This window comes from Zingiber officinale, chromosome 8B (assembly GCF_018446385.1).
Source record: "Zingiber officinale cultivar Zhangliang chromosome 8B, Zo_v1.1, whole genome shotgun sequence".
Lineage (NCBI taxonomy): Eukaryota > Viridiplantae > Streptophyta > Magnoliopsida > Zingiberales > Zingiberaceae > Zingiber > Zingiber officinale.
In genome coordinates this window covers 64,675,614-64,684,937 of record NC_056001.1, presented here as the reverse complement: position 1 = coordinate 64,684,937, position 9,324 = coordinate 64,675,614, and the positions used below count along the sequence as shown (strand labels likewise).

Below are 9,324 nucleotides of genomic sequence, written 5' to 3'. Positions count from 1 at the left end.
TAATATTTTAAAAAATAATTGCTATTAATATATTGAGTCAAATTAATATTTGAGGACATTTATATAATCAAGACAACTAGATGAACACATAAGAACTAGTTTAATGTCATTCTGATTTCTATAGGTCTATTAGTTGGTTTTGGTCTAAATCAGCTGATGGTTTCGAAAACTCCGAATGATATAAAATTAATATATTTTTTTTGTTCGTCTAGTTCTGATGATTATATAAATATTCTTAAATATTAATTTAATTTATTTTATTAAGAGAAATGATTTTTTAAATATGAAATTATTATTTTAAAAAAAAACAATCAATTTTACACTTGTAGTATTTGATCGTAAATAATAATAGAGAAATAGAATTGAATAAGTGATTTAATAATTTTAAAATTAGAAGGGATGATTTAAATATTTTAAAAACTTTTCTACTTACTTCCGTAAAAGCTGAAAAATAATCCACTATTCCACTTAATTCAAAGAAAAAACGATGAAGAAGACAACTGATCTAATAGAATCCGGCAAAGATTAAAACGTCATAAATGAAACTGTCAAAGATCGAATTATTGTCATTAATAGCCATTATTTTGTTTCCTGTGGCATGCTTCTGCCTTCGCCTCTGAATCCGGCGCCGGCAGTGGGCTGCTAACGGCGCTCATAAACTCCACGTCTGCCTCCAACGCCGCCATAAACGGCGGCTCGAGACATATCTCCAAGTCCATGCTTCCACCCCCCTCGCTCCCCGGGTAGAGCGTCACCTTCCCGTCGAACTTGTGCGCCGTCCCGCTCCGCGCTGCCACCGCTCGCCCCCACCCGAATTCGCACCCATAGACGTCGAACCGCGGCGAGCTCCCCATCATCACGCTGAACCGGTCGAACATGCTCACCCGATACGCCACTGGCGCCGCCATCCACTTCGCCACCATCCCCTGTATGGCCGCATCCGTGAGTCCAGTCACCGCCTCGTGGGCGAGCCTCGCCGCCCACCCGAGATCGTGCGCCAACAGCTCCCCGGCGGTGGTCTCGGTCGCGATAGGGTAGATGGAGTTCCCGAAGTAGTCCGGCGAGAGCGGGGGGATCAACCGCCCCCGGTTCTGCGCAGCCAGACGGCAGCGTGTGCTCTGCTCCGACGGGAGGGCGCGGGCACGCGTGATGCATCGCCACAGCATCCCGGAGACGGATTGGAAGGAGGAGATCGTGGAGGCCAATCCGCTTTCTTTGTTAGCCTTCGCCTTCAATCGAGCGATGGAGTCGGCCGTCAGGTGGAAAATTCGCTCGCGATAAATTGGTGGCTTGAACCGCTCGATGAACTCCTCCGGCCGCACGAAAGGGAACTTAATTGGCGGCTGGACGGAGCCGTTAACGAACCACCGGTCATGGACTGGAGGACGAGCGAGCTTGGCTTCCTCTCCTTCTCCCGACCGTGCGATCTCCGCCCACGCGTTGAAGAATTGCCAGTACGAAGTGCCATCGCCGACGGCGTGATTGAAGCAGCACCCGAGAAAGAGGCCGTCGTCCAGCTCCGTCACCTGCACCGCCAGAAGAGGCACTACTACAGCGTCGTAGTTGATGGCTCCGTCGAGGGGGAAAAACTCGTTGACGTAGGACGGCACGTCGCCGTCAAGGGCGAGCACGTCGGCGACCGTCACGCCCTCGGCGACGACTTGAACGAACTCCGCACCTTGACCGGCACAGTCGATCGACACGAAGAGGCCCGTGGGGTTGCCCTGCTCGTCGAGAGCTGGCTCAGAGAGGAAGCGGCCAGCTAGAGGGTAGAAGTGGAGCAGGGCGACGGAGAGGGAGGTCTTGAGTCCGTCGATGAGGTCAGCAATAGTGAGGTGGCGGGGCTTGCGGAAGAGGAGGCCCTTTTGAATGTATTGTGCGGTGAGCATGGAGAGGTCCCACGGCCCGAGGTGAAGGCGGGTGCGACGATGCGGCGGAGGTTTGATGGTGGTGGCGGAGACGTGGCGGAGAAACGGGGAAGAGGACACCATTGTTCACTTGGTAGGTATCGTTTTCCCTGCCTTTGTAACAATTCACATGGCCCTTTAAATAAGAAAATGGGGACGACTTACTCGATCTTGGAATCTACTGCGACCCAAAAACAAAACAAAAAAACAAAAACAACCGCGTTCCCTTATTCACAAAAGAAACCTCCTAACTTTAAAACTATCAAAAAAAAAAAAAATATTAAAAAAAATATTATTCTCTTCCTACCGATAGCTATAGCAGCACCCAGTAATAATTTGACCTACCTAACTCTGAGACAAGTAGCCGAGTGTGGACTTGAAGATCACCAACCATCCACTACTAGACTGCTTGGAATTGATCTCAGCAATGACTTCAGCAAAGACATTGTCAAAATTGGACGAAACTTCCTTGCAGCTGCAATTATAAGCAATATATCAATTAATTTGTTGACGAAGTTTAATCAACTCTCAAGACGAAAAACAATTAGTTGTGCTTGGCATGTGCACCATTTCGAGGAACTCAAATGCTCTCTTTCATGACATCTGCACCATGAGCTTCAGCCTTCAAGTAGAAGTAACGGATCAAATGAGTTCATGTTATGCAGGAGTAGAAATTTCGTATATCATGCATCATCATTATCGAATGGATAGTTTTCTTAAGAAAAAAAACAATAGCAGTGGTGATATCTAGCTAGTGGCATTGTCAAGTTAATCGCCGCTAGTCTTATTAAATTACACACGGTTGGCCTTATTTGAATGACATTTGACAATAAGTCTGTCTGGCATTTCTTGGCGTCCCTCCCTCGGCATAGCAGATCAATTTTCAAGTAACTTTTCTTGTTAGCTGATCTCTCGATGTGCTTTCAAAGATCTTGTCAGCGTTGCCTACTTCAAATCCATCGCGCCTATGAAATTCCCTTACCTACATGAAACACAACACAGATCCATGAATCAACAGGCACTTGCACAGGTTTTGGATACGCAGGTGATGTTGATGACGAACGAGATATGAAGAGAGTGCTTGTAGTATACATGATGTAAATGTTCTACTTGCAACGACTTGCAAGAAAATTTTATGTCAGTGAGGAAATGATACGCCATTATCAATCGTCTATCTTAATCCTGTATAAGCTCTCATGAAATCGAAAATTACCTCGACGATAATTTATATGCACAAAAAATTAACTGAAACTCATAGGATAACATTTGAACTGACAAAGGGGGGGTATATTTTACTTTGCCTAACCGTTGACATCTTTAACATATAAGATAGATGCAATCTTTGAAAATCTAACTTATGCGAAGAAACAAGCACCCATACCTCTTCTTCAGGCATATTTTTATACTCCGGAAGCAAAAGGCGCTCGGCAAATTCGATATATGAACAAGGGACAGACTCAGTTACACCATCAGCAAAGTTGAAGGAGATTGTATCAGCAACAGTGGAACTTTGAAGTAGAAGGCCATCAGGACTCACTGCACATAAAGATCAAAAGTAATGTAAAGTAGAAGATTTTGGATTCATTAAACCTGGACATCTTCAACAATTTAGATCCACACTTGTCCTCTGATACTTGTTCCACAGTTCGAGTAATAGAGATCATGCCTACTTTCTTTTGAAAAATTAAATAAAATATCTGAAACAACTCATTTCAAAGAGAGTTGCTTGCTACAATCAATAAAATTTGAGGAATTTTTAAAACAGAGCTTTTTCATCAAACAAGAGCTTTATCCCATGCATAGTTCAAGTTACCAAACGTACAGATAGACAGCTTCTCCAATAGCATAGTTCAAGTTGTGGTATGGTTAAATAGGAACGTTATTTGTGAATTCAATGCTTTGCAATTTTTTGTTTGACAAAGTCAGAGAATTCAATCAAGAAGGTATCCATCAAGTAAAACTATCTAGAATCAGCTTCCTAAATCTTTATTCAATTTAAGCAAGGTGTAGTTTGTAGCTAACCTTTTAAAATTCCTCCTTCTGAATTCAATTTAAAGCCATTAGCTTCAATATATTTGTTAAAGCCGTCAATTTTCTTGACATGCGATTGCAGTCGATGAGTGGAAATAGTAACATGGTTCAATGCATAACCATTAACAAGTGTCCATGCAGCATATTCACTCTCCCTGGGAAGGAAGCATAAGAAAGATAATAAGACATCTTTGACATTATTCATAACTCAAGTTTCAGTGAGAATCAATAAACTAGATAGAAAATGTTCTAATGGATAACAGCAATTCTTAATTAATGCTCAAGCTATACATTTGTGGTTATATCATGATAAGAAATCAAGAACATATTATCAGTGAAATAATCAAACAACATATTTACTGCATTTACCTAGATAACAATTGATAATCAGAATATGATGGAGTTTCCCAAGTTAGACAACCCAATGTACTTGCAAGAGTAGCATATTCGTACCCATTAGCGGATGCTTTGATGTATTTTCTAATTATTTCCTGCACATAAAGCACACGAACAATATCATTTAATAAGGACAAACATTGTCAGTAAAGCATTCTATTTTGCTAACAAATTTTAAATTTAAGATATAAGCATTCCAATGAGATGCAGGTCCCAATCTGCTGCTCCTGAACTTTAAGCTGAGCACAATAGTATTGTTTGACTGTGTTCATAATTTTCTTCTTTTAGTTCAACATCGTCATTCTTCTATCATTATAGACATGATATGATACCTAAACTATCATGAAAGTAGTATCTTCAGAAGAAATGTCAACCTGACATTGATCACTCATCTGATCCACAAGAAGCTCTGATATGAATATCCTTGGCAAAGGCCCATGAACACCAGTTCCATTTGCATTAGTCTCAGCATCTGGATGAGAAAACCAGAGTGCTTTCAACTTCTTTGCAGGAAATCTCAATTCTTCATGTTGCTTGTAACCAAAATGTAGGAAAATCTTTGCCATTGAATCAATGCCATGCCCATCTATCTTTAAGAAGAGAGGAAAAAAGAACATGATGAACTATTTGCATTTCATAATTTTAATTTTATTGGTTGATGAAAATGAGATAAACAATTTGGCCAAATAAATCCAAATCAGTGGAAGAATATCCTGTACCCCAAAAGATCGGAAAGCAAGATGATCATAGCAGATATGATCTCCATCATATTTCCTAACAAGTTCAAGAATGGCCTTAGCTGTTGGGTTCCTGCTCAAGTAGACATTTTCCATGCCTGAGATCAACTTTCTCAGGAAAAATTCATTACCCTGTAGCAAATATGATGAATCATTATTCGTTCATCAGGAAAAAAAAAAAACCTAAGCCAAAAAGAATAAAGACTAACTAATCAACAATGAATCCAATTGATATTTTAAATTGTCTGAAACTCAAACAGCAGCTGACGTAACATTGCAAGTGTGTGAAACAGAGAAAAGTATCAATAAAAAACAATTTTTTTACATGGAAAGGGAAATGAAACATATTCCCTCAGAAAACTTGAAGCATAAAACAATAATTTCATGAGTTCCGGTGGACATGAGATAATTGTTGGCAACAGATAGCTATCAGATTGTAGTTGTATTGGCATAATCAAAATAGGTTCATATCACTTGCAAGATTGAGATTGTGGATAACCAATATGGAATTATAGAGAACCTAGTTAGGTCAGCATAGGATTACTAATTACATTATATTGGTTGAAATGGTAGCATCGGTACATCTCCAATTCAAATCCGTTGATCACTTGAATGGACTGCATGATTCCATGTTGGGTTGGCTGAAATAAAAATTTTGTGGTTTTGGGATGTTGCCGAAAAATTGGAATGCTGCCCCTAAACCCCAGAGCCAAAGGGAGCTTGATGTCCAAACTCATTGTTCATGCTCCATATAGTCAACAACCAGAGGCAGATTCATGGGGCAGGAAGTTTTAATAGATCTATAATAATTTATTGCGATATTCTATAAACGAATTGCAATTGCCCTTGAATTTTCACATGAAACGTATATTAGTTTTCCCTTCCGAAGGTTGAAAAGCTAGTTCCAACTGAGTCAACAATAGCAAAATGATCACACGAGCAGTGGACCGGATCAATTATGGAAACAAGAAAGTTCAACTTGTATTACTCTCTCCACAAGGAGAAACACAAATTCCAAATTAACGACCCAAGGTCACATTTTAATAAAATAACAAAAAGGAGCTGCCCTTGAGAACCATATACCCACGAGCCCAAAAGCACCATTGGAAAGCAATAAATAAATAATACAGATTAAAAGCTAAAAGATTAATCAATCAAAGGCAAAAAAAAAAGGCAAAATGTTGCCTTTCGAAGGCAAGAAGGAAGCTAATAAAATCAGAGTACCTTCATCATGGATTCTACGGGAGTCTTGGATTCGGAAAGAACGGCCTTCGAAAGCCACCGGTTGCTGCTGGGTCGGAGGTAAAGGGATCGCCGATGGAGGAACGAGAGGGAAGGGCGAGGCAGGAACGACACCTGAGATCTCGTGGGATTATAGGAACTAGAAGAATGCGATCGGATAGAGGAGGAGGAGGAGGAGGAGGAGGAGAGGAAGAGGGCGGGAGATCGTCTCGCCACGCAAGCTTCCATTTGTGACAAGGAGTCGAGACGTGCGTTCGCTTCTAATGCTAAAAACAAACACAAATGAAGCGGATGAAGATGACACGTGAGATATTATACAGAGGTCAAATGGGCCATGACTTGGGCCTTTTAATGCTTGTTAATCGACATGCTCTCGATAAAATTGGTCCGTAATTAAGTTTTTAAATTCGTACGTATTTTGATAATTGCAAAAATGTTGAAAACGAACTAATTAATTTAACCAGAAATTAACTTAGTAGTATTATGAATGAGCCCTTTGCCCTACTCCAGCACCACAGCACCAACACTGATTTCGTTTCCAGAGCAAATTAAAGTCTCCTCTCTTTACAAATTACAATTGAATGGAATTCAAGTCAAGTCAAACATCAGTGCATGTCTGTCTTCAGCCTGCGCACGGACCGATCTAGATTTGATTCCGACAGTTGGAAATCTAATCTGACAGAGGCCTTTTTGATAATTGATTTCTTAGTTAAATGGAAGAAATTTCTCAAGAACCAACCAACCTGCAGCCATGATTCTCACAATGAAATTTTGGAAGAACATCAGAGATAAATGTAACCAACCTCTCTGCATTCTCTCATCTTTGGTTTGGTTAATTAATTAACGGTACCCTAGCTAATTAATTCGTCTCCATTCTTCCTTCGATCATCACTGACTAATTCACTTGTGGAAGAGGTCGAGCCTGTTGTCTCCGAGCAGCGTCTTGTAGGCGCAGCTCTTGTACTCGCGCCACGTGAACTCCCTGTACTGACTCTGCTCACCCTCCTCCATCGACTCCGGCAGCGGCGCCAGCTTCTCCCCCGGCGGCGGCCCCGCGAAGTAGATCATCGACACCCTCGACTCCCACCCGTTGGCCAACACCCGGTGCCTCACGCTCCTGAATTTCCCATTCGTCAGCACCTGAAACAGAGCATGCGATCCGTGATCATCTCAATTCATCGAGCAGAGAAAAGAATATATAATAATTAAATTAATATAGTGATCGATTTGGTTAATTATTACCTGTAAGGAATCGCCGACGTTGACGAAGAAGGCTTCTTGGTCAGGGAGGACGGAGACCCAGCTACCGTCTCTGAGAGAGATCTCCAAGCCGGCCGTGTTGTTGGATCTGAGCACCGAGATGATCTGCGGGTCGGTGTGCTCCCCGAACCCCGTCAAGAATCCGTTCTGCTCTTGAAGCATCAGGCATGGAGGGTAATGGTTGAGCCTCAGCATCGAATCGCTCTCCTCGTCCAACGCCAGCTTGCTGAGCACGTCCGTCTGCTCAATCCCGAGCCCCTGCGCCATCAACTCCAGAATCTGACACGCCAGTTTCCTCACTGCTGAAATGTACTCATTCAAAGCGGAGCTGCGAGATCACGGACTACTGTTATCGAGCGCGCGCAAGGAATAATTTGATTGAGAGTTTCTACCGGAAAGAGCTCGCAGAGGGCTGCATGAGGAAGGCCATGGAGATGGGCTCGGAGGTGACAGGCATGAGGAGGTACTCCACCCAGCCAACATCGCCATTGCTGCCGATACACTTGCTTCCGTAGCCGAAGGGATTAGCTAATTTCCGGCAGGAAAGCTCCTTTTCCTCCTCCGGGGAAGCGAAAAATTTCACGGCTTCCTCCTCCAGCTTCGTAATGAGCTCCATGGGGATGCCGTGGTCGGTGACCTTGAAGAAACCGAGGTCCTCGCAGGCTCTCACGAGGAGGGAATCGGAGCCCGGCTCCGAGAGTCTAATCGCTGGGACGCCAGAGAAGATGGCGCTCTTGTTTAGAGCCGGCGAGGAGCTCAAGACCACCATGGCGAAGAGAAGATAACCGGGGAAGGAGGTTGGTTGGCGTTGGTCTGGTAGCTGATTTGTGTAGTAATTTATAGAGTGAGGTAGCAATCGAACTCCCCTTCCTATAAATTATAAATAGAGCCCATAATTTACCTCTCTTCGCCTAATTTTAGGATATTAATATTTTCATTTGTTTCAAAATTAGTAAATATAAAAAAAATAGAATAATTATGGATCGATTTAGATGGTAATGACGTGCAAGTTAGCCTCGTGAATATGATTTTCTTAAAGCATATTGGCTTTGTTCATTGAATCATATTCTTTTGTAAAAATATTTGGTGGCTGAATCCCTTTCAGGAGCTAAATTTCAAGGGAAGATCTTGCTTGATTTCATGCTAATTTTATTTTATAAAACATTTAAATGTTTAACTCATTTGCACAATATTGATATAGCTAATAAGATAGGATCTCGAAGTTAAATTCAACGTAAAGAAAGTCGGTTGATGTGGAGATAAAAATCAAGAAGAGTTAAACCTCAAGACTAGTATGGTCACATGTCTCAGTTGATTAGGTTAATCGATTAGACCGCTTGTTCGATAAAATCCCGAGTCCCTTAGAGTCAATAAAATCTTGGGTTGTATTAGTGTCAAGCCAAAAAATGAGTCAAGTGTCACTGCCGAGTGCTCTGTTCGATCGAACCAAAGGTCTGATTGGACATGCTAGACACATTGCATGATTGAATCAAACTCTATATTCAAATGTAGTGGTCGAGTACAACAAGAATCCCCAACATAAACCCGAGAGAAATTAGAACTGGTCGGACATCCGAGCTCAACTCCCCACTTCACAAAGGCAAGACTCTCATACTATAGCCTATTGACCCCATGGTCGAACAACCCTATGGTCAATCGGACACCCGGGCTCAACTCCCCACTTCGTAGACGCAGGGCTCCCAGTCTACAGTTAGTTGGCCCTTTAACCGGTCGGACCTACGAGACTCAAC

At 42.2% G+C, this 9,324-nt stretch overlaps 3 protein-coding genes across 3 annotated transcripts; all 3 read right to left on the bottom strand.

Annotated features, from left to right (window-relative positions):
* Window positions 1-440: 440 nt before the first annotated feature.
* LOC122014648 (uncharacterized acetyltransferase At3g50280-like) lies at window positions 441-2,042 on the bottom strand. The gene has a single exon (XM_042570976.1). The coding sequence runs from the start codon at window positions 1,989-1,991 to the stop codon at window positions 570-572; it is 1,422 nt and encodes a 473-aa protein (XP_042426910.1). The 5' UTR covers window positions 1,992-2,042; the 3' UTR covers window positions 441-569.
* A 544-nt stretch (window positions 2,043-2,586) lies between these two features.
* Window positions 2,587-6,591, bottom strand: LOC122014649. Its single transcript, XM_042570977.1, has 7 exons — window positions 6,296-6,591; window positions 5,054-5,203; window positions 4,709-4,924; window positions 4,308-4,429; window positions 3,930-4,093; window positions 3,289-3,443; window positions 2,587-2,889 (listed from the first exon to the last, which is right to left on the bottom strand). Exons 1-7 carry the CDS (start codon window positions 6,539-6,541, stop codon window positions 2,791-2,793), a joined length of 1,152 nt encoding a protein of 383 aa, XP_042426911.1. The 5' UTR covers window positions 6,542-6,591; the 3' UTR covers window positions 2,587-2,790.
* A 444-nt stretch (window positions 6,592-7,035) lies between these two features.
* LOC122014651 (gibberellin 2-beta-dioxygenase 3-like) lies at window positions 7,036-8,405 on the bottom strand. Its single transcript, XM_042570980.1, has 3 exons — window positions 7,966-8,405; window positions 7,556-7,901; window positions 7,036-7,453 (listed from the first exon to the last, which is right to left on the bottom strand). The coding sequence occupies exons 1-3, from the start codon at window positions 8,340-8,342 to the stop codon at window positions 7,214-7,216; spliced, it is 963 nt and encodes a 320-aa protein (XP_042426914.1). The 5' UTR covers window positions 8,343-8,405; the 3' UTR covers window positions 7,036-7,213.
* Window positions 8,406-9,324: the final 919 nt, after the last annotated feature.